Source organism: Phyllobates terribilis, unplaced genomic scaffold (genome assembly GCF_046119375.1).
Source record: "Phyllobates terribilis strain yellow unplaced genomic scaffold, ASM4611937v1 Scaffold_2__4_contigs__length_985480577, whole genome shotgun sequence".
Lineage (NCBI taxonomy): Eukaryota > Metazoa > Chordata > Amphibia > Anura > Dendrobatidae > Phyllobates > Phyllobates terribilis.
Window position 1 is genome coordinate 354,505,619 of NW_027362762.1, and position 26,027 is coordinate 354,531,645.

The 26,027-nt window shown below is 41.0% G+C and overlaps 1 protein-coding gene across 1 annotated transcript in view; it reads right to left on the reverse strand.

Moving 5' to 3' along the window:
• Nucleotides 1–26,027, reverse strand: part of LOC141245881 (zona pellucida-like domain-containing protein 1) — a 101,737-nt gene that overhangs the window by 22,308 nt on the left and 53,402 nt on the right. The window contains exons 4-7 of the mRNA XM_073669090.1: nucleotides 25,315–25,499; nucleotides 21,944–22,016; nucleotides 20,858–20,955; nucleotides 624–704 (exon numbers count right to left, since the gene is read on the reverse strand). Of these exons, the coding sequence (XP_073525191.1) occupies nucleotides 624–704; nucleotides 20,858–20,955; nucleotides 21,944–22,016; nucleotides 25,315–25,499 (437 nt within the window). The remainder of the gene's footprint in view (nucleotides 1–623; nucleotides 705–20,857; nucleotides 20,956–21,943; nucleotides 22,017–25,314; nucleotides 25,500–26,027) is intronic.

The following is a 26,027-nucleotide window of genomic DNA, read 5'->3' on the forward strand; positions in this document are numbered from 1 at the left end:
AGGTTTATAAGTGATACATCACTAGAATCAGGGTTCCTGCCCTTACATCATGCTGCTCTCAGATTAAAGAACAAAAACATGCTGACAGATTCTCTTTAATTCAGAAAAAGTGAATTCAGGGCAGTTTGTGCTCTGTTATCCCATAAACCACAGCAGAGCATTGGGTATTCCGGATTCAAACTATTTTTTGGATATTATTCCAACATTATATTTTAAAATATTGATACATTGGCAATGTAGAGGTTTATGCATGCACTATTCTTCTAATAATGAAAATGTGAACCTATGCTTGGAGCTAACAAGAACTAGGCTACAATAATTAGATGCAAAAAGGGAAATTGTTACTGAAATAGTAAGGGTTTGGAAGAGGCAAATGCTACATTTTTCAAATTTGTGCATTAAGCATTAAAAGTGATATCACTCATAATTCACAATACTATACATATTCAGTGAGCAAGGATAAAACATTCCAGACAACATAAGAAGTCTTGTTTAAATAGCGGGGAACATATTGAAATGTTCACTGGACACTATGAGAGAATCTTTACATGGATTTTGAGCATTAGTCAACTTTACAGCATTTTGAAATTGCTAAAAAGAAGGAAAATACTAACTGTTCTTACCCAACAAACAGGTCATATTTAGTTGAATTAGTTGGGTATGGTGATACAGATGCATAACATTGATCCAGCAAAACATTGAACCTGCCAAAAGAGAATATATGTAAATGCTTTTTGCAATTTGTGTAATATTACTTTTTTATCTTATACTATTTTCTTCTAGTGTATAATGGACTATTTTAACCCCTTTACCACCCAAGGTGGTTTGCACGTTAATGACCAGGCCAATTTTTACAATTCTGACCACTGTCACTTTATGAGGTAATTACTCTGGAATGCTTCAACGGATCCCCCTGATTCTGAGAATGTTTTTTCGTGACATATTGTACTTCATGATTATGGTAAAATTTCTTTGTTATCACTTGCGTTTATTTGTGAAAAAAATGGAAATTTGGTGAAAATTTTGAAAATTTAGCAATTTTTAAAATTTGAATTTTTATGCCCTTAAATCAGAGAGATATGTAACACAAAATAGTTAATAAATAACATTTCCCACATGTCTACTTTACATCAGCACAATTTTGGAACCAAAATTTTTTTTTATTGGGGAGCTATAAGGGTTAAAAGTTGACCAGCGATTTCTCATTTTTCCAACAAAATTTACAAAACAATTTTTTTAGGGACCACATCATATTTAAAGTCACTTTGAGGGGTCTTTATGAGAGAAAATACACCATTCTAAAAACTGCACCCCTCAAGTTGCTCAAAACCACATTCAAGAACTTTATTAACCCTTCAGGTGCTTCACAGGAATTTTTGGAATGTGGAAGAAAAAAATTAACATGTAACTTTTTTCACAAAAATTAACATTTAATTTTTTTCACAAAAATGTTAGTTTAGACCCAATTTTTTTTTTTTTCGCAGGGGTAACAGGAAAAAATGGACCCCAAAATTTGTTGAGCAACTTCTCCTGAGTAAGCAGATACCCCATACATGGGGGAAAACCACTGTTTGGGCGCACGGCAGGGTTCGGAAGGGAAGGAGCGCCATTTGACTTTTTGAATGTAAAATTTGCTTGAATAATTAGCGGACGCCATGTTGCGTTTGGGGAGCCCCTGATGTTCCTAAACAGTGGAAACCCCCCACAAGTGACACCATTTTGGAAACTAGACCCCTCAGGGAACTTACCTAGATGTGTGGTGAGCACCTTGAACCCCCAGGTGCTTCACAGAAGTTTATAACATTGAGCCATAAAAATAAAATTTTCACATTTTTCCCACAAAAATGTTTTTCAGCCCCCACTTTTGCATTTTCATAAGGGTAACAGGAGAAATTGCACCATGCAGTTTGTTGTTCAATTTCTCCTGAGTAAGCAGATACCCCATATGTGGGGGAAAACCACTGTTTGGGCGCACGGCAGGGTTCGGAAGGGACGGAGCACCATTTGAATTTTTGAATGTAAAATTTGCTTGAATAATTAGCGGATGCCATGTTGCATTTGGGGAGCCCCTAATGTGCCTAAACAGTGGAAACCCCTCACAAGTGACACCATTTTGGAAACTAGACCCCTCAGGGAACTTATCTAGATGTGTGGTGAGCACCTTGAACCCCCAGGTGCTTCACAGAAGTTTATAACATTGAGTCGTAAAAATAAAATTTTCACATTTTTCCCACAAAAATGTTTTTCAGCCCCCACTTTTTCATTTTAATAAGGGTAACTGGAGAAATTGCACCATTCAGTTTGTTGTTCAATTTCTCCTGAGTAAGTAGAACCACTGTTTGAGCGCGAGGCAGGGTTCGAAAGGGAAGGAGCGCCATTTGACTTTTTGATTATAAAATTTGCTTGAATAATTAGCGGATGTGCCCCTGATGTGCCTAAATAGTGGAAACCCCCCCACAAGTGACACCACTTTGGAAACTAGACCCCTCAGGGAACTTATCTAGATGTGTGGTGAGCACCCTGAACCCCCAAGTCCTTTACAGAAGTTTATAACATGGAGCTGTGAAAATAAAAAAATCTAACTTTTTCCACAACAATGATGTTTTAGCCCCAATTTTTTTATTTTCACAAGGGTAAGAGGAGAAAATGGACCGCAAAAACTTTTGTGCAATTTCTTCTGAGTACGCCAATACCCCATATGTGGGGAAAATACAGTGTTTGGGCGCACGGCAGAGTTCAGAAGGGAAGGAGCACTGTGTGACTTTTTGAACGCAAAACTGGCTGGAATCGAGAGCGGACGCCATGTCGCGTTTGAAGAGCCCCTGATGTGCCTAAATAGTTGAAACCCCCCCACAAGTGACCCCATTTTGGAAACTACACCCCTCAAGAATTTTATCAAGGGGTATAGTGAACATTTTGAACACAGAATTTGATGACATTAGATCATCATATTGAATAAGTTGTCATTAGTCTTGAGCGCAAGTGCTCGCTACTTGAGTTTGCATCGGGTACTCAGGTATGCACCATGCATGATTGGTGCTCAAGTGAAATGCTCGAGTCCCCGCCCGTATGTTTCACGGTTATTAGACACCCAAAAAAAAACATGCGGGGATCGCTCGAGCATGGCAGGCAATCAATGCTAGGTTTTTTTGGCCGCGAGGCATATGGGGCGGAGACTCGAGCACCTGCGATACTCAATGCATACCCGAGCACCCTATGCAAACTCAAGTAGCGAGCACTTGCGTTCAACACGAGTTGCCATATCGTCATTTTTTTTTTTTTTTTATAAAAAAAACAACAACCCTAACCCCAACCCTAACCCAAACCTGACCGCAACCCTAACATTAGCATAACCCTAACCCCAACCCCAGCCCTAGCATTTATTTTTTACCCCGTTCCTCGTGCGGTATAAGTGATTAGACGACCCTATTCTTCGGGTCGGTGCGACTACAGAGATACCAGAATGATATCGGGTTTTTATGATTGACAGCTGTCACACACTAAAAGACACATATTTTGTAAAATCTAGTTTTTGCATCGCCATATTTTGAGAGCTATAATTTTTCCATATTTTGGTCGACAGAGTCAAGTGATGGCTTGTTTTTTGCGGGACAAGTTGACGTTTTTATTGGTGCCATTTTCAGGGATATGACATTTTTTGATCGCTTTCTATTCCAGCTTTGGGAAGCAGAAAAAACAAAAACCAACAATTCAGGAATTGTTTTTTTTTTAATTTTTTTATTCTACTCCGCGTGTGGTGAAATTGATATGGTAGCTTTATTCTTCGGGTTAGTACGTTTACAGTGGTACCACATTTATATTGTTTTTCTATGTTTTGGCGCTTTTACACAATAAAAGCCATTTTATAGAAAAAATTATTTTTTTCCATCGCTTTATTCTGAGAGCTATAACTTTTTGATTTTTTGAATGATGGAGATGTATGGTGGCTTGTTTTTTGCGGGACAAGATGATGTTTTCAGTGGTACCATTTTTATTTATACTCGTCTTTTTGATCGTGTGTTATTACATTTTTTGCTTGGCGGTATGATGATAAAGCATTGTTTTTTGCTTTGTTTTTTATTTTATTTTTTTACCGTGTACACTGAAGGTTTTAACTAGTGGGAAATTTTTATAGGTCTGGTCGTTCTGGATGCAGCGATTCCCAATATGTGTACTTTAATTGTTTTTTTGTTTTTTTTCTCATAATAATACACTGTGTTCCAAATTATTATGCAAATAATATTTTCTCAGATTTTCCCAAATTACCTATATGAATTGCAGTCATTGTAATTTTCCAGTCAAATAACTATTAGAGTACAATTGAAAGGTTTTTGTACAAACTGCCTATGATAACAGTATATTTCTAAAAAAATAAAAAACTCAAACTGCACTCAAAATGCATGTTCCAAATTATTATGCACAGCAGAGTTTTCAACCTTTTCATTTTAATAAAGAACAAAAAAATGGTCATTTTTGAAATTATAAGCATTAGCAGGTTATTACAAACTGAAATCAAACAGTTTTCAACTCAAAACTTTATTCTAGGTGATGTTACATTTGCACATAGGACCGCTTGTTCGAAAGGAGCTTCTGAACTCTCTCGTCCATTGAATTTGTCAGGTTTTGGATGGTTTCTGCTTCAATTGTTTTGCATGAGGACAGAATACCCTCCCACAGCTGTTGCTTAGATGTGAACTGCCTCCCGCCATCATAGACACTCCTTTTGATGATGCTCCAGAGGTTCACAATGGGGTTGAGGTCAGGGGAGCATGGGTGCCACACCATAAGTTTGTCCCCTTTTATGCCCATAGCAGCCAGAGATGCAGATGTGTTATGTGCAGCATGAGACGGGGCATTATCATGCATGAAAATGATCTTGTTGCGGAATGCATGGTTCTTCTTCTTGAACCATGGAAGGAAGTGCTGTTTGAGAAACTCAACATACATTATGGAGTTCATCTTTACCCCTTCAGGGATCCTAAAAGGGCTGACAATCTCTCTCCCCATGATTCCAGCCCAAAACATTACTCCACCTCCTCCTTGTTAGCGCCGTACCCATGTTTGCATGGGGTGTCCATCAACCAGCCATCCTCCACTCCATCCATCTGGACCATCGAGATCATTTCATGCATGATAATGCCCCGTCTCATGCTGCACATAACACATCTGCATCTCTGGCTGATATGGGCATAAAAGGGGACAAACTTATGGTGTGGCACCCATGCTCCCCTGACCTCAACCCCATTGAGAACCTCTGGAGCATCATCAAAAGGAGTGTCTATGATGGCGGGAGGCAGATCACATCTAAGCAACAGCTCTGGCAGGGTATTCTGCCCTCATGCAAAACAATTAAAGCAGAAACCATCCAAAACCTGACAAATTCAATGGACGAGAGAGTTCAGAAGCTCCTTTCGAACAAGCGGTTCTATGTGCAAATGTAACATCACCTAGAATAAAGTTTTGAGTTGAAAACTGTTTGATTTCAGTTTTTAATAACCTGCTAATGCTTATAATTTAAAAAATGACAATTTTTTTGTTCTTTATTAAAATGAAAATGTTGAAAACTCTGCTGTGCATAATAATTTGGAACATGCATTTTGAGTGCAGTTTGAGTTTTTTATTATTTTAAAAATATACTGTTATCATAGGCAGTTTGTACAAAAACCTTTCAATTGTACTCTAATAGTTATTTGACTGGAAAATTACAATGACTGCAATTCATTTAGGTAATTTGGGAAAATCTGAGAAAATATTATTTGCATAATAATTTGGAACACAGTGTATTTATTGATGGGTACATTATATTTTTATTTTTGGTGGATTATTTTATTTATTTTTTTTAAATATTTTTACAATTTATTTTTTTTTTTCACTTTCTGAGAGTTTTTACACTTTTTTACTTTGTTCCACTATGGGACTTTCACTTTTTTTATTCTGATCGCCTGCAAAGCATAGGGATGGAGCACGATCCCTGTGCTATGCAGGCAGTCAGTGCTGCACAGTGAGACGATTGTTTGCTCATGCACTGCGCATGAGCAAACAATCTTCCTGCTGTCTGGTGACCTGGATGTAGTCATGATGACATCGGGTCGTCATGGCAACACCCGGGAAGCCGCGGCAGACAGCGCTGGAGGCCGGAAGAGGAGGTGAGTATTGCAATCACCTCCCCTTGCCACCGCAATGCTGCAATCGACTTTGATTGCTGAATTGCGGGGGTTAATGTGCCGGGAGTGGTGCGGCACCACTCCCTGTACATAGTATCGGGTGTCAGCTGTGACAGTCAGCTGACACCCGGCGGCGATCGCGCCCGCAAAGCCTGTGTGCGCGCGCGATCGCCATGACGTACTAATACGGGTCAGGCTCTTAAGTCCCAGGGCACAGACGCATATTAATACGTCATGGGCTGTAAAGGGGTTAAACATATACACTGGATATGTTCACACAGAGTCTTTTTGCTGAGTGTTTTTAAGAGGAAACTGAGCAGAACTTCCAAGTTTTTGAGGAGTTTTATATATTTGAGGAGGATATGAAGAGTTATCTCTTTTTTTTTCCTTCAAAAACTCCTTGAAAAACTGTGAGTGCACATAGCCACTGTGTGCACAATTCTTAAGCAAGTGAGTATTTGGACGATATCAACATTTTTATGCATATTTTCCAACTTTAAGCTGTATAAACTTGTATGCTTATTTGCTAGAAGATCAGGTGATCTGCATTAGTATAATGAGAGAGGGTGCGGCCAAAGGACATTAACACCGTTTATTAAGATGTGCATAATTATTCAGCAGCTTGTTCTTCTCCGGCAAAATGTGACAAAAAAGAGATTTAAACCCTTCATCCTTAGAAATTTTTTTCTTGCTCGTTGTTTACTCCCCTTCGTCCAAGAGCCATAACTTTTTTATTTTTCCATCAATATCGCCATATGAGGGATTGTTTTTTTGCAGGACAAACTGTACTTTAGAATTTTATCATGTGATGTACTGACAAAAAAGTGGGAAAAAATTTCAAGCACAATGACATAGCAAAAGAAAATACGCAGATACCAAACATGCATAATTTTTTTTATGTAAGTGGAGAAAAAAAATGGAAATTTGAAAGAAAAAAATGTAGCTTTTGTCGCCATATTCAGAGAGCCATAATGTTTTCAATTTCGGCATATGGGTCTGTGTGAGGGCTTATTTTTTGAGCCCTGAGCTGATGTTGACACTGATACCATTTTTGTGTAGATGCAATGTTTTGATCTGCTCTTATTGCATTTTATTGCAATGATGCGGTGGCCATAAAAATGTAATTCTGACATTTTGATTTTTTTTCTTGCTGCGCCATTTACTGATCCGAATAATTTACTTTATATTTTCATAGATCGGACTTTTACGAACTGACAGCTGGCCCAAATGATGAGCTGCTGTCAGTCAGTACTAAGGGCGGTCAGTACGGTTACAGCTGCCAAACTCTATACACAGAGCGGTGACTGAACCCACGCTGGCTCCACCTCTGTGACTGAAACACGAATGCTGCCAGGAGGAATAAAGTTAATTTCGTCCCGGCAGTGGGGATTTAAGTGCAGGTGCTGGCAGGTTCAGAACGCTATTAATCTGCAGATTAACCCAATATCTGCAGGTTAATAGCATTTTTTCACGTGACAGGTTCCCTTTAAAGGTGTAAGAATATTTACATGGCCCTCTTCCTCACCTGACCTAAACCCTATTGAGAACTTGTGAGTCGTTCCTTAGTGGAGATTTAGGATGAAGGAAATCAGTACACCTCTCTGAATTTCTGAACAGTGTCTGGGGGTCTGTGGTTGGTGCTGCCCAAAAAGTTGATTGTTAAAAGATAAAGAAACTGACAGATAGTGTTGAGCCAACCCCGTAGTGTTCGAGTTCGGTTCGGTTCGTCGAACACCCGTGTGTTCGCCGAACTGTTCGTTGAACTGTTCGTCGAACACCTTCGAACACCGTTAAAACCAATGGCAGGCAAACAAAAACACATAGAAACACATAGAAAACACCTTCAAAGGTGTCCAAAAGCTGACAAACTGCTCAGAAGACACAACTAACACATGGAAAAGTGACAAGTACATATAGTCATGCGAAAAGAAAAGAGGTGGAGGAGTAAAAGGAGGGGGAGACACAGATATAGGCATGTCATGCCCTTCTAAAATCCAAAAAGTGAGAAGCCGACACGTTCAGTCCGCTCCTGCCCGTGCCACCTCCGCGTCGCCGGGTTTGTGCCAGAGCCGCGGTGAACCCTGACGGCCAGCCCCCCTCTCCCAATACTGGTGCCTGTCCGCTGGTGGGTCGAGCGAGCCCCCCTGTGGTGGAGGCAGCTCTAAGCTTTTTAATTTAAATTGTCTCTCTAATTTGAATGAATCCACTTTTTATCCATTTACAAGGATCTATTGGAGGGCAAGTCTCATGCCAGCAGCCGCGTAATTCCAGCTCCAGTAGCGTCCACTAAAGCTGCTGAAGTTAAAAAGCTTTTATAAGGATCGAGCTCAGCTGTCCACCGCAAGGCATCCTACTGCCAGTACCAGCCCCTATGCCTTGGGGTGCCTCCTGATGCTCTTCACTGAGTATCCCGTGGTCCCGAAGCATTTCCTTTGAAAAAATTAAGTGTCCAAACTACGGGTGGTGTAGCTTGCTTAACAGCCGGGATAATCCGCTGACTAGCAGACACTGCTACTAGGCACAAAGTATTTCCTGGGCTAGATGCAGTTAAAAATTTGTAATTAGATACTCTCGTTGGATGCTGAGAAAGCATTCCATAGAGTCTCCTGGCACGCCATATATGATTCTCTTAAAAAGCTTGGGGTAGGGGTCTAGGGGACCCTTTTATAGCCAAAATCACGGCCCTGTATCGCAATACGTCACCTAGGCTGAAGATAAATGGAACTGTAGCACCCTGAGGGCTCGGTTGCTACAGAGGTATTGCACCTCACCCAGAGGTGTGATATCTCACTCTCAGGTAAGGATGTAGTGTGGATCAGGACCCGACACCTGCATGCATTACACCACATTGCCGTGGGGCAGGGCGACCAATATGCCCCTGAGATGGGCACGACAGTCCCTGTCCCTGGCTGGAGTGGGGGGAGGGAACACTGAGGAAGGGTAACCCTGTAGTGCAGGAGCAGGGAGGAAGCAGTTCCTGGGTGCATTGAGAAGGGAGTATAAAAGGTGGGCACCATCTTAGTTCAGTGCAGAGAAGTCTGAGCAGAAGTGGCAGGGAGCAGGGGCTCTGCATGAGCTCTGCTCCGGAGGCGGGCCTAGTAACAGAGGCCCAGGCCTGGAAGAGGGAGAAGGAAGGAAGAGGAGCGGAGAAGGCTCCAGGAACGAGGAACGAAGGGATCCCAGGGGTGCGGACGGGCGAGTTGCCACCGCACGCCCGAATCCACCTGCGTGGAGGGGTCAGGCCAAAGGGGGAGACCGGTCCCCGAAACTAGTGGAGGCAGGAAACGACCCTCAGCTAGAAACAGGAGGCTGTGACATTTTATGTGGCGCAGCCCCTCGCTACACCCGCTAGGAATGCACCACATAGGGTCAGGGAAACTGCCGCCAAGTTTACCAAGAGGAGGCCCGAGGCAGCCGGACAGAAGGGTTGGTAAGAAAGGCCAGACAAAGGACACACAAAGGGGGTCCTGTGAAGCGCTCCAAAGTTATCTGGGAGTTGTCTGAGCCCCTCACCTGGTGAGCACAGTACGACGTGGGCAGCCGTTACCTGCAGACGTGGTCTGGATAATAAGAACTGTGAGTAAAGGCCCTGGACTGCATCACTGACTCCGTGTCGTTACTGCTGCTGCCCTGCACCATCACCCCCATCCCCCGCATACACTGCCCTGAGGCTATACTCCTCCCGTGGGGAGTTATGCTACGCTCTGCTGCACCCACAACACCAGCCTCAGCGGTCTGCCCTGGAGCGGCGGTTCACTCTGACCGCAATCCACGGGTGGCGTAGTCGGACATTTAAACATCAAAACCACATAAATAGTTCCGCCACTGGTTTGACCGCCCTGAGCCACGGAACCTGGTCGCCGCCACGGAGACTACAACCACCAGCATCCACCAAAAAGGGTCCGGCTCCGGGTGTCCCAAGGCCCAGGGGGCGCGTCAGAACATTTTCATCACCTTTCGCAATCACCAATGGGACAAGGCAGGGATGTTCTCTGTCCCCTCTCTTATACATCCTAGTGACGGAGCACCTGCTCTCATCAATTCGCCATAACCCCAATATTAGGTGGATTGAGGTGGGAGGCACCGAGTACAAGTGCTCTCTATTTGCTGATGATGTCCTAGTATATATCACTCAATCACATATATCCATCCATGCTGTTATGGCTGAAATAGATCACTTTGTTACATGGTCAAATTTTAAAATCAATGCAGCGAAGTCTGAGGCCCTCGATGTCTCCCTCCCCAAATCCATATAGGATTCCATCCAGTCCAGCTTTCCCTTTGCCTGGCCCTCACAGGGTATCAAATACTTAGGAATTCCTATTCATAGAGACCTCTCCCATCTATGTTATCTTAATTTTGGGCCCTTTACTGAACAACTCCATACAGACCACGGTTGGCAAGTTAGAACTGTAAGATTCACTACGTGAACCACTGGTGTTTTGTGGAAAAGCACATGTACACTGTGTTCCAAATTATTATGCAAAAAGTGTTTAGGAGTGATAAGGGAAGAATTTGTTTGTTTGTCAGTTAAACTCATTGATGGTGATGTGTGTCAGGGCTCTTTATATCACTGTAAGCAATTGCAGACACCTGTGCTAATTAGTTTGGCAGGTGTGTCCAATGAAAGGCAAGACTACTTAAGAAGGCTGTCTCACATTATTAAGCAGCCTACATTTTCTGCCAAAATGGGAAAGAAAAAGGATGTGTCGGCTGCTGAGAAGCAACAAATTGTGGAGTGTTTAGGTCAAGGCATGACTACAATCAACATTGTGCGATGATCAGGATGAAGTGTCTTGGCAATCAAGAAGTATGTAGCTGATTCACAGTACACACGTGTGCGTGCTGATAAGGGCAAATTGAGGACTCTTTCCTACAGGCAATTACATCAGGTTGAAAGAGCAGGGGCAAAAAAGCCTTGTCATAGCAGCAGACAAGTTTTTGAAGCTGCTGGTGCCTCCAACGTCCCCCGAACAACAAGATGCAGGGTCCTTAAGAGGTTTGCAGCTGTGCATACGCCATCCTGTCGACCTCCTCTATCCACTTCACACAAGCAGAAATGGCTCCAGTGGGCCAAACATTACATGAAGACTGATTTCAAAACTGTTTTGTTCACGGATGAGTGCCGTGCAGCGCTCGATGGTCCAGATGGATGGAGTGGAGGATGGCTGGTTGATGGACACCCCACGCAAACACGGCTACAGCGCCAACAAGGAGGAGGTGGAGTATTGTTTTGGGCTGGAATCATGGGGAGAGAGATTGTCGGCCCCTTTAGGATCCCTGAAGGCGCTAAAGATGAACTCCATAATGTATGTGGATTTTCTCAAACAGCACTTCCTGCCATGGTTCAAGAAGAAGAACCGTGTATTTCACAGCAAGATCATTTTTTTGCATGATAATGCACCATCTCATGCTGCACATAAAACATCTGCATCTCTGGCTGATATGGGCATAAAAGGGGACAAACTTATGGTGTGACCCCCATGCTCCCCTGACCTCTACCCCATTCAGAACCTTTGGAGCATCATTAAAAGGAGTGTCTATGATGGCGGGAGGCAGTTCACATCTAAGCAACAGCTCTGGGAGGGTATTCTGTCCTCATGCAAAACAATTGAAGCAGAAACCATCCAAAACCTGACAAATTCAATGGACGAGAGAGTTCAGAAGCTCCTTTCGAACAAGGGGTCCTATGTGAAAATGTAACATCACCTAGAATAAAGTTTTGAGTTGAAAACTGTTTGATTTCAGTTTCTAACAATCTGCTAATGCTTATAATTTCAAAAATGACCATTTTTTTGGTCTTTATTAAAATGAAAAGGTTGATCGAAAAGTTTGGGGGATCTAAGAGTGTGGCAACCCAGTAGTCATGATTACTTCGAATTCTGACAATATGAGGGTCATGCTGCAGGTAGTGCAGCAAGAAGGCACTTATGTGTCTTGCACATCTCGGAGCCCCAAAATTATTTTCCGGGCTAGATGCAGCTAAAAATTATTATTAATTTTAAATCTGGTGAAGCTTTAGTATAGATGGCCTAATAGGATCAGTGCTGCACACTGCTACAAAGCCCAAATTATTTTCCAGTCAAGATACAGATAAACATGATTAGTAATTTGAAAGCTTAAAACGGTTGGTAGGGTGATTTTAACCAATCATCAAGCTTTTACTCTCCCCAGGATGACACAGGGGTAGAAAAGTCATTTCGGATCCATGATTTGTTCATCTTTATGAACGTGAGTCTGTCTACATTATCAGTGGAGAGCCGCGTGCGCTTATCTGTCAGCACACCACCAGCAGCGCTGAACACACGTTCAGACAGAACGCTGGCTGCGGGGCATGACAAGATCTCCAAGGCATAAGTGGCTAGCTCCGGCCATTTATCCAGATTGGAAGCCCAAAAAGAGCAAGGGTCCAGTGACACAGTCATGGCTTCAATGTTTACTTGGAGATACTCCTGTACCATCGCCTCTAGGCGTTGACTATGTGTCAGACTTCTTGTCTCCTGTGGCCTTGCAAAGGATGGGCTAAAAAAGTGGTGAAATGATTCCGCAAAATTGATGTCACCAGCAGATACTGTGGTTCTGTTACGGTTTGATTGCTGAACACTTGACGGTCCCACGGTTGGCAAGTTGGAACTGTGAGATTCACTACGTGCACCACTGGTATTTTGTGGAAAAGCACATGTAAGATTCTGCAACAGTCTCTGCTGATACTCCTGCATGCGTGCATCCCTTTCTATGGCAGGAATAATTTCTGCAAATTTACTTTTGTACCGGGGATCTAACAGTGTGGCAACCCAGTAGTCAGGATTATTTCTAATTCTCACAATTCGAAGGTCATGTTGCAGGTAGTGCAGCAAGAAGGCACTCATGTGTGTTGCGCATCCAGGAGCACCAAGTCCCTGTTGTGTTGGTGGCGAGGAAACAATCATGCTTCCTTCCTCTGTCCTCTCCCCCCAACCTCGCACAACAGAAATGTGATCAAGGTCTCCCTCATCTGATGAGTCTTCCATCAGTTCGTCCTCCACTTCTTCCTGGGCTCCTGCACCTTCCTCACTAGTTTGGCTGCTACCATGCGCCCTGGTAAAACCATCTCCCCCACCCTCACATGCCTGCCGCCTTGGTGCTGCCGACCGTCTGGACCTTGCAGATGTTAGCCCTTCCGCATACAACTCCTCCTCCTCTGCTTCCTCCACCTCCTCTTGTGCCACCACCTGACTCCGAATTCTGTTTAACATGTGCTCCAGCATGTAAATCACCGGAATAGTCATGCTGATAATGGCATCGTCAGCACTAAACATCTTCGTCGCCATTTCAAAACTGTGCAGAAGGGTGCATAGGTCCCTGATCTGAGACCACTCCTCCAGCGTGATTTGCCCCACCTCTGAATCTCGTTGGCCCAGGCTATACGTCAGAACGTATTGCACCAGGGCTTGTCGGTGCTGCCACAGTCGCTGCAACATGTGCAGAGTTGAATTCCACCGGGTAGGCACATCGCATTTTAGCCGGTGAAGTTGCAGGCCAACGACTTCTGTAGAGATGTAAGTCGCTGAGCTGCGGGATGTGAATGGCGGAAGTGAGCACACAGCGACCGTGCCCTCTGCAGAAGGCCATCTAGTCTGGGATAGTGGGCTAAAAATTGCTGGACAACCAGGTTCAACACGTGAGCCATACAAGGCACGTGTGTGACATTCCCCGGCGAAGGGCCGCACCCAGGTTTGCAGCATTGTCGCACACGGCCTTCCCTGGTTTCAGGTCCAGTGGAGACAACCATTCATGAAATTGGTTCTCCAGAGCTGACCACAACTCCTCAGCTGTGTGACTCACATTTCCCAGACATTTCAATGTAAAAACCGCCTGATGACGTTGAGCCCTACTGCCAGCATAGTAAGGAGGTGTGCAGGATCCCTTCTGCGCAGTTAGAAAGCTTGTGGCATGACCAGACAGGCTTTGGATGCAGGTGGAAGACCGAGAGGAGGTTGAGGAGGCAGAAGCAGTGGAGGAACTTTGACATAAAGAGGATTGACGCACAACTCGTGGGGACGGCAAGACTTGGACAGCAGCCCCTTGTCCTGCTGTCACCATAGTTACCCAGTGCCCAGTCAGCGACATGTAACGCCCCTGTCCATACCTACTCGTCCAAGTGTCTGTGCTGAAATGCACCCTGTCACACACAGAGTTTCTCAAAGAAGCGGTGATGTTGTGTGCGACATGCTGGTGGAGCGCAGGCACACCTTTCTTTGAGAAGTAGTGCCGACTGGGCATCTGGTACTGGGGCACTGCGACGGACATATGGTCTCGAAAATCCTCTGTGTCCACCAGGCAGAAAGGCAGCATTTCTGTAGCCAAGAGCTTGCAGATGGTGAAATTCAACCTCTTAGCTTTCTCATGACTAGGAGGAAATCGTCTTTTACTTGTCCACATCTGAGGGACCGAGGGCTGGCTATTGTGCTTAGATGGGGTTGATAAGGGTGTCCCCGGCAAACTGCCGGTCTGTGAGGAAGATGCAGGCGGACATGTTAGGTTGCCTTGATCCAAAGGTGGTGCTATCGATGTCGGACAGCGCTCAACACCAGCTGGTGTTACCACCTCCAAAGAAAATGATGACCTGCCAATCACGCTGGCTGTTGCGGGTAAAGAGGTGGCAGGTCTGCGCCCCAAAACAGGTGTGACTGCTGTCCCCCCAGTCACAGAGGATGAAGAGGCCGCGGATGCACAAGCTATGGCAGACGGTGGTTGGCCCGGCTGGCTAGGCCGCATTGTAGCACGCTGAGCTTCCCACTGCAACTTATGCTTCATGTCCATGTGCCGGTTCATGCATGAAGTACTCAAACTATGTATTTTTTGGCCTCTACTTAGCTTTTGCTGACAAATGTTACAGATAACACGAGTTGGGTCATCTTTATCGATCTGAAAAAATGCCCAGGCTATGCAAGGCTTAGCACCCATGCGACCTGAAGAGCCACCACGACTTGTGGTGAGAGGCAGAGTTGTGTTTGAGGATGCAGTTGTTGACGTGCTTCCAGTACTACGTCTCTGTCCAGGAAGGCGCAACCTGACCTCGTCGTCACTAGCATCTTCCTCCACCTCCTCTGCTGACCTCATCTCTTGGCTGACTGTGGGTTGACAGTAAGTGGGATCTCCAACCTCATCATCATCACCCTGTGCGTTATCACACCCGTCGTCCTCAGAGCCAACCTGTTCCTTCCCTGACAAAAAACTAAAGTTGTCGCTCCAATCAGGTATTTGAGTCTTATCATCGTCTTCCTCATTGTCTCCACCAACAGGAGTTACAGTTTGGGAATGAGGGTCTACATTATGGTCAGAACCTTCTGCGTCTGGTCCTGGATCCGACTCATAAAGATTCTGGGCATCAGTGCAGATCATTTCCTCGTCTGGATTCACAGAAGCGCTGGAGTCGACCTCTGATTCCCAGGCTATAGTATGAGTAAACAGCTCTGCAGACTCAACCATCTGTTCTACCTCATACTCAGACGGGCAGCTGGAGATTTGGGAGCTGTGAGGAAGCAAGTGCGATTGGGGTGACACTTTGAGGACTGGAGTATTTGTGATGTTGAAGTTGATGTGGAGGAGAGCCCACTTAAAGGAGCACTTGATATCTGTTGAAGCACCTGCTGTTTTTGTGCCTCATCTGGAATTTGTAGCGATTGGCGTGGCCATAAGAAAGGGATCTTATCACATTGTCCGCTAAAAGAAGTAGACATTTTAGTTTGGCTGGAAGATGGTCTTTCTTCTGCAGATGTTACTGTTGCTTTAACACCTACCCCACGGATACAACCTTTTTTCCCCTTCCCAACACGCCTATTCCCCTTTCCACCAGCAGCAGGCCTTTTTCCATTCATTTTGGTGGTTAACTAATTCACAACTCTGGAGTTGTTTGCACAAAAAAACAATGGATGGGAACCGAGCAGAGCTGAGTGGCCAAACTGTGGTATTAGGCCAAAACTATTGGCTGGGTTAGATGCAGAAAAAAATTATATTCAATTTGCAACCTGATGGAGGTCAGTATAGATGGACTAATAGAACAAGTCCCACACACAGCTAGAAGCCCAAATATTTTTTCAGAGGTAGATGCAGAAATTTTTTTTATTCAGTTTGCAACCTGATGGAGGTCTGTATAGATGGATTAATAGAACAAGTCCCACACACAGCTACAAGCCCAATATTTTTTCAGAGGTAGATGCAGAAAAAAAATATATTCAGTTTGCAACCTGATGGAGGTCAGTATAGATGGACTAATAGAAAAAGTCCCACACACTGCTAGAAGGCCAAATATTTTTTCAGAGCTAGATGCAGACAAAAAATTATTTTGAATTTGCAACCTGATGGAGGTCAGTATAGGTGGACTAATAGAACAAGTCCCACACACTGCTAGAAGGCCAAAAATTTTTTCAGAGCTAGATGCAGAAAAAAATTATATTCAGTTTGCAACCTGATGGAGGTCTGTATAGATGGATTAATAGAACAAGTCCCACACACAGCTAGAAGCCCAAATATTTTTTCAGAGGTAGATGCAGATAAAAATTATTTTTAATTTGCAACCTGATGGAGGTCAGTATAGATGGACTAATACAACAAGTCCCACACACAGCTAGAAGCCCAATATTTTTTCAGAAGTAGATGCAGAAAAAAATATATTCAGTTTGCAACCTGATGGAGGTCAGTATAGATGGAGTAATAGAACAAGTCCCACACACAGCTAGAAGCCCAAATATTTTTTCAGAGGTAGATGCAGAAAAATTTTTTATTCAGTTTGCAACCTGATGGAGGTCTGTATAGATGGATTAATAGAACAAGTCCCACACACAGCTACAAGCCCAATTTTTTTTCAGAGGTAGATGCAGAAAAAAAATATATTCAGTTTGCAACATGATGGAGGTCAGAATAGATGGACTAATAGAGAAAGTCCCACACACTGCTAGAAGGCCAAATATTTTTTCAGAGCTAGATGCAGAAAAAAAATTATTTTGAATTTGCAACCTGATGGAGGTCAGTATAGGTGGACTAATAGAACAAGTCCCACACACAGCTAGAAGCCCAAATATTTTTTCAGAGGTAGATGCAGAAAAATTTTTTATTCAGTTTGCAACCTGATGGAGGTCTGTATAGATGGATTAATAGAACAAGTCCCACACACAGCTACAAGCCCAATTTTTTTTCAGAGGTAGATGCAGAAAAAAAATATATTCAGTTTGCAACATGATGGAGGTAAGAATAGATGGACTAATAGAGAAAGTCCCACACACTGCTAGAAGGCCAAATATTTTTTCAGAGCTAGATGCAGACAAAAAATTATTTTGAATTTGCAACCTGATGGAGGTCAGTATAGGTGGACTAATAGAACAAGTCCCACACACTGCTAGAAGGCCAAATATTTTTTCAGAGCTAGATGCAGAAAAAAATTATATTCAGTTTGCAACCTGATGGAGGTCTGTATAGATGGATTAATAGAACAAGTCCCACACACAGCTAGAAGCCCAAATATTTTTTCAGAGGTAGATGCAGATAAAAATTATTTTTAATTTGCAACCTGATGGAGGTCAGTATAGATGGACTAATAGAGAAAGTCCCACACACTGCTAGAAGGCCAAATATTTTTTCAGAGCTAGATGCAGATAAAAATTATTTTTAATTTGCAACCTGATGTTGGTCAGTATGGATGGACTAATAGAGAAAGTCCCACACACTGCTAGAAGGCCAAATATTTTTTCAGAGCTAGATGCAGATAAAAATTATCTTCAATTTGCAACCTGATGGAGGTCAGTATAGATGGACTAATAGAGAAAGTCCCACACACTGCTAGAAGGCCAAATATTTTTTCAGAGCTAGATGCAGATAAAAATTATTTTCAATTTGCAACCTGATGGAGGTCAGTATAGATGGACTAATAGAACAAGTCCCACACACAGCTAGAAGCCCAAATATTTTTTCAGAGGTACTGTAGATGCAGTTAAAAATTATTTTTAATTTGCAACCTGATGGAGGTCAGTATAGATGGACTAATAGAGAAAGTCCCACACACTGCTAGAAGGCCAAATATTTTTTCAGAGATAGATGCAGAAAAAAATTATATTCAGTTTGCAACCTGATGGAGGTCAGTATAGATGGACTAATAGAGAAAGTCCCACACACTGCTAGAAGGCCACATATTTTTTCAGAGGTAGATGCAGAAAAAAATATATTCAGTTTGCAACCTGATGGAGGTCTGTATAGATGGATTAATAGAACAAGTCCCACACACAGCTAGAAGCCCAATATTTTTTCAGAGGTAGATGCAGAAAAAAATATATTCAGTTTGCAACCTGATGGAGGTCAGTATGGATGGACTAATACAACAAGTCCCACACACAGCTAGAAGCCCAATATTTTTTTCAGAGCTAGATGCAGAAAAAAATTATATTCAATTTGCAACCTGATGGAGGTCAGTATAGATGGACTAATAGAATGATGCTATGCCCAAAAGATTTTACTTCACTAGGTGCAGTAAAAAAATTGGTATTCTATACACAGGTGGTATATCTTGCAACACAGATAGGCTACTCCACTGACTAACACACTCTGCAATAGGCCAAAAAGGATTAGCTTTGCTAGATTCAGCCAAATGCTGTGAAAAAAACTTGCACAGCACTGGCACAGACCTGCCTGGCAAAAACTGATAGGAACTGATGTAACCTAGTCCTGAAAAGGACTCCAATTACAATTAGTCTTTACTCCCACAATCTATCTATTTAAGAGCACAGACCTGCCTGATAAAAGTCGTAGGAAATGCTGTAACCTAGTCCTTAAAAGGACTGCAATCACAACTATTCCCTACTCCCAAGCTATCTGTAGATTTGTGCGAAAATTGGCTTGAAATTAACAAGGTATAGCGCACACAGCAACAGCGGTGCCGTCTAACACGCAGCTGCAGCAGTGAGAAAATGGTGGCGATGGGGAAAATGGCTTGGTCTTATAGGGCAAGGACATGTGACATACACTGCCAATGACACATGCCCTTGCTTGTGTGAAAAAAAGCACTTCACTCCGTGTGTGCGCTGCTGATAGGCTGACAGATTGCACCTCCCCACTGTAAATGCGGGAAAGAGAAAAAAAAAATGGAGATCTTCATTGTTCCTGCAGAGATCCATCCCCTGCCCCTCCCCCCACCCCACTGTACACTCAAACTGCGTATTAACATTAATTTTCATCATTACTGAGAAAAAATCCAGTTATGATTTTGGTGCACGAACAGTTATCGAACATAACCTCGAACAGCCGAATTTTTCTCAAATGTTCGTGTTCGCCGAACGGCTCGAACACCGCCCAAAACAGCTCGAATTTGAGATTGGCGAACAGTTCGAGTAGAATAACGCTCATCTCTACTGACAGACTCCATAAATGGAAGGCTTATGACTGTTATTGAAAGTATTGAAAGAGGTTTCTCTTTATAGATTTGGCTCACAAATACTAATGAAAAATGCAGACCAACTAGAATATTGCATTTGTGAATGAGATTAAAGTCTGTTTTTACATACAGTTTTTAATGCGTTTCAGCAATATTTCACTATTCTTTTTTTTGTAAAAACATTGCAACTAAATGTTAAGGTGCCCATACATACTAGACTGAAGTTAATTATAATGGTTGATGTCAACCATAACAAATGAAATTTAGCAGCATATGATTATTTTAGCTAGCTTTTTGGGTTATACGGCTGATGCACGAATGATTATTTAGTGAAAAGTGATTCATTCACTTGAAAGATCCTTCATCCTTTTACATCAATTATTATTTCCAGCAATACATTGACAATAACTTGAGCAACATAGTCGGACATGTATGACCACTTTAACAACTGTAATGGTCAACGTCAGCTATAGTTCAACATTACATTACCATTAATCAACTTTAACTAATGTCTATGGCCAATTTTTGTGCCAACTATCATTTTCAGTAATATATAATGTCTTTGTCCACCTTTATTTTAAAGTCTGTAATGAAAGATGAGATAGTCTACATCCAAATTGTTTTAGTTTTTTAGACATTTTTAGGTCAGTGGTGTTTTGGGTACAAATGTGTTAGGAACACAGTGTTGTAGCACTTACTAATTTATAAGTATTACAGGTTGGTAGAGGTAATTGACAAGTTTCTATGAGAGCGAGAGACCTGTCAATCACCAACAATGGTGTTGAAAAAAGCCAGCCAGGGTTGGGCTGGACAAGTCTTGTCTCCAGCTATGATCTTCATCTAGATCTTCCAACTATATTTTCTCTGAAATGCCAGAGTACTTCAGAGAAATACATTTCTGGCTGCAATCATGTAAGAAGTGTCCAAGGTTTGGGCACCATGAATCAGCTGACAGGTTCACTTGAAAAAGAATAAAGTTGTCTGAGGCCAATATAAATGAAGGCCACAATTGTGGACAGTACTTTGTTTGTGTGCTTGCTACTATGTCTCCACTTAACAAAGAGATAGCAATATCAATTCCTAATACGTATATACAGTATATAAGCATGCATAACAAATATGATGAAAATACTTATTTTTTATGCAAACAATTGCGCATTTGTTTTTTTTCTCAATTGACACTGAAAATTAATTTAAAAAAAATATATTTTTTGGTACCAACCTATAGTAATAAGTGTTTATCAATAAAAACATAGCAGGATTCACAATATTATGTAAAGTGTTTCCTTACTTTTGTGTTAAGTTGGTTGCCCTTACTTCTACATAGACTGTAGTGTTTATTTTGATTCCTGTTGGAGGAATGACAAGAGGTCTGCTATACAATTCATCCTGAAAGAAATATACATGAATGAAACTGAAATCTATTATAGGACAATATACATTTCTAATATTGATGCATTACAGTGACAATGTGTTTAGTTCCATTTCTTTACAATGGCTTGCAGTCGATAATGTAGCTTATAAGTAGCCACGTTTCAAGTGACTAATTGGTAACCAGATTTTTTTTTTGTCAGGACATGTAATGAAATATTTTATTTAGGCATTCTTATTCTATACAAGCAAGAAAAAAAAATTGAATCACAATGATTAAATAAAAATGGCAACATGATTTATCTTCAGAGGTGTATAATAATGTCAAGGAAATAAATTAATACAATTGCAAACAATGGCAAAACCTGTAAGCCTGTGAGCATATCAAAGATACATTCCTCATTCACATTAATAATTGTACTAATTGAGATAAAATGATAATAATATATTAAAGGGAATCTGTCAGTAGAATCAACGTTCCTGAGCCGCCTATATTGGCATGATGGTTATAGAAAGCTGAATAAAATGCTACCTTGATATTTGCCATCCAATGCCTTATTCCAGAGAAATCCACAATTTTTTTTTAAATATGTTTATGAGCTGTTAAGAATCTACCTCCAGAGCTTATTTTAAATGAAAGGGGGCATTACTAATGTACTATATAATGACTGACAGTCTGCTCTTCTGGTCTGCATGTCTCACTATGGAAATGCCCCTTGTCATTTAAAATAAGATTTGGAGTTAGACTCTTCAGGACATCTGTGTCCCGCCCATAGATCTTATCAACTCATTTACATATAAAGAAAAAGGTGGATATCTCAAGAATAACACATTGGATTGCAGATATCAAGATAACCTTTTATTCAGTTTTCCATGACCTGGATGCCCATATAGACAGATTAGGGGGGTTAATCCAACTGACAGATTCCCTTTAATATTGACCATAAAAATTCAGAGAATTCTAGTATAGAAAACAATACTCCAGCCTTAGGTGAGAAATACTTACTACATATAGCTGCATAGAGAGCGTGCTAATGAAGCTTCCATTATTGGTAATGACAGCTATATTATTCCCAGCCCTATAAAGAGAAATATTTGTCATTGCTACTCAGAAAAATATAAAATATGATATAAAGAGCATTTAGCTGAGTTAAATTCTACTGTAAGACAATCCCATTCCATGTCTTCTAATATGTTTCATGGACATCACCGAAACGGGTCCCCTATTCTTTATGATCTTCTAAGAGGAGCCAATTACAGCTGAAAAAAAACAGATGATGGATATGGCTTGGCTGTGTATTACAATGTTAACTCTATATTTAAATGGTTGGCATGTAATACTAAATGTACACTAGTCAAAGGTAGGATCCCTTAACTTACTGAGTTTAGAAATTTCTGCATCATGTATCACAGTCAGGTGCATAAACATGCACAGCTATGCAGTTTCCATATACAAACATTGGTAGCAAATAATTGCTCCATGGAAGCACCAAGGTATCAATGGCGCTATATAAATAAATAATAATAATAATAATTTGGGTTGAACTGAAGATCTCAGCATGGCACTGTCATAGAGTGCTACTTTTTTTTCTAGTCAGTTTATATTATTTCTGATCTGCCCTGGGTAATTTTATGCACTAATATTAGAAAGTGAAAATGTCAAGGAGTAAGAACAGCTCAGTCATGAAACAGTAAAACATGTAAAATCACCAAGTACTAAAACTTTTAAAGAAAAAAAATCATCTATTTCCTATTGCATCACTTATTACAAAGTCCAAAACAGCCTTTGGAAGTGATATAAGAAGTAAACCACAGATCCAGTGGACTCTTCAACAATCTTGCAATATAGATTAAGCAGAAGCCTATAGAATCTACCCTACCAGAATATATAGTGCCTATTTTAAAATATGGTTTGTGTTACTTTATTCAGGGCAAAGTTCTTTGTTTCTAGTGATGGATAATGGTAATGCTACAACATATTAAAACTTTTAGGCAGTCATATAATTCCAACCAAAAAGTACACAGTTGTCTACAGTTTGACAATAACTTAGAGATAACCAATTCTATTTCCAGCATGACTGTGGTACTGTCAACAAAGTTAGGCCCATAGTTAAATTAATAGATATACTGTGCATAAATTCAAGTGATTAGCACACAGCCTTAACATCATCCAACCCTTTTGGCAAGAGTTGGAATTGCCAACATTATTTCCAGTGTTAGCATCAGCATCCAGCAAGAAGAGGGAAATGCCAAGGTTTACTGGAGGAAAAAGAGAGAGGACACCTCAGCATTGTGAGAGGGCTCATGGGATATTTGACTCTTAGTCAACCTCTACTTGTACCTCGGCTCTGCCATGTCCCAAATTCAGGATGATAACTAAGGGAAACAGAACACTGAGCCACAGGCTACAGGTCTTTGAGTGAGTTATCTATGCCTAAGAAGCTCAATAATATTCTTCTTCACAATTACCAAGTGCTGGTAGATATCAATATTTCTCTAAATGACAGCACAATATAGGAAGGAACAAAGATCAAAAGTAAGAATGAATGTGGAAAGGTAAAAAAAAAAAACTTCTAGCTAACCGAAAAGTACAGTAGCTACATTTTTCAGCAGTAAAAGAGTAAAATAATTAATTTAAATTTTCAGTATACAGATATAGCTTCTCTCCTTCTTATGGATTTACATCTTTGTTAAAAATTAAAGGAAATGACAGGAAAACATTATTGTATCACTTAAGGGCCCACCTAAACCTTGATCTGATCCTAATTAGTGCTGACATCACAAATGGTCTATTGGCTGAAAAGGCACGAATTCTCACAAACACCAGAAAATTTTGTGGTTGCCTTTCTGAAGGAACTCAGACTGTTATATTCATAAAAGGGACCTAATTTTATAATAGCGATTACAGGTTTTGGAATGTTATAACTAACACATATGATGTGAAGATCATGTGTCTACATACTTTCAGTAACATGGTGTATGCAAGATCAAACTGGCCCACTAAGGAACAGCAGAATACCCAATGGTTCCATGTGCAGGAGTGGGCCCCGCACCTCCTAATATGCGCTAGGCCCCTATATATAGCAGGTGTGTGACAGGTATCATTACCCCTTGAGAAAGGCAAAGCGCCGAAACGCGCGTTGGGGACGGCCTCAGCGTGGTGGTCTGGTATATAACGCTCTGGGAAGTATATAATAGGCTTATTTGATCCATGGTGACATATGTCCAAATATGAGCTATACTCATATCCAATTTTTGGCATTTATTCCCAATATGTATGTAGAGTGCAATAATTGAAATACTATGTGCCACCATACTTGATGGCCGTTGAGTGTTTTTATAATATGTATCCTTTTTGTATCATGTCCTGTTTATACGATGCATGTGTAATAAAGCATTTTTAAAGTGACAACATCACCATCTTTGTCGTCCATTTTGGCTTTGGCCACTCCCCCACATATCATATGCATGACGACTGGTGTATTATCAGTGCTCTCTTTTGAGCAGCAACATTGTTTATCAATGTACTATGCTTTGCTGCTGTGGTGTTCTTTCAGCCATATTTTTATTCTCCTAATATGTGCAGTAGTTAGCACAATACACTTGATTCACTGTGAACAGACAAAAGCAGCATCACATCAATCAATTAACAAACTACCCAGTTTCCTATTGCAAAGAAAAATAGATACATTTGTAAATGAGGGTAGTGTAATATTAGCATGCAAATGAACTGTGGACCCCCAGCGTCAATATCACTGGTAGAACTGTGACAGGCTAGTCCTACACTGTGTATGTACAACTGGATGAGCATTCCTTTCAAACCCTTAGGGATTGTTTTTTTCATTTGTGTGCTTTTGTTTGTTTTCTCCTCCCTTTCTTCCAAGAGCTATAACTTTAATATTTTATCCATCAGCACAGCCATACAAAGGACTGATTTTTGCTCGATAATTTGTACTATTCATTTTTCCATACAATGTACTGAAAAACATAAATTCCAGTTTGGACAAAATGGTGGAACAAAATGCAATCCTACCATTGTATTTTTGGGTTTTGTTTTTACGCATTCATTATATGGTAAAAATTACCAGGTAATATGATTCTTTAGGTTAGCATGAATAAGACAACACCAAACTTTTATGGTTTCTTTATTATATTACTTGCTAATAAAAAAAAATCCAGAACTTTGAAAAACAAAGCACAGTTACGTCCATTTGTGCAAAGGGGTAAATTATACCTAGACAGACTTGCAATGTAATAATGCTGGATGAAAATCTCTATTAATGTTGTACAAACAAAATATATTAAACTCAATAATTTATAATTAGTGGTGTATATGAAGTTAAATAAAACTTGTTTGTGTTCTCCTTTGCAACTTACACATCCAGCCGCGTGTTGTTCATAAGGTATTCCAGTGGATAACTGCAGGAATACAAATACTTCAGTTCTGGACTCCGGGTGATGACTCCCACAGTTGGATCTTTTGACTTTATTATGCCACTGATATTAACAGTTTGTATTGAGGAAAAGGTACTGAAAATGCCGTCACCATTTACATCAGTTATCTAGGAAAATGAAAAAAATGTAATTGCTTGGTAATATGTATATCTAATGTATAATTTCAAATATACTACTGGATAGCAAGCCAATGATTTTCTAAAACACTTCTGTGCCAAAGACAGAAACATGCATTATTATTATTATTATTATTATTATTATTTATTTATTTATTGTTATAGCGCCATTTATTCCATGGCGCTTTACATGTGAAAAGGGGTATTCATAGCAAAAACAAGTACAATAATATTGAACACAATGTGACAGCGACTGGTACAGAAGGAGCGAGGACCCTGCCCGCGAGGGCTCACAATCTATGCATGTACTGTATGTGTGTGTATATGTATATGTATATATACAGGGTGGTCCAAAAGTAGGTGGCCAGAAAATAATAACATTTATTTTGATTTATATATAAAATTATATTTACTAACACAAGTATAACATTGACAATTAAATTTTATTCTGAACAATAATGCAAAAGCCCTTAAATTTTATCAACGCAGGTGCTCAAACTGTTTTCCATTACAATTTGC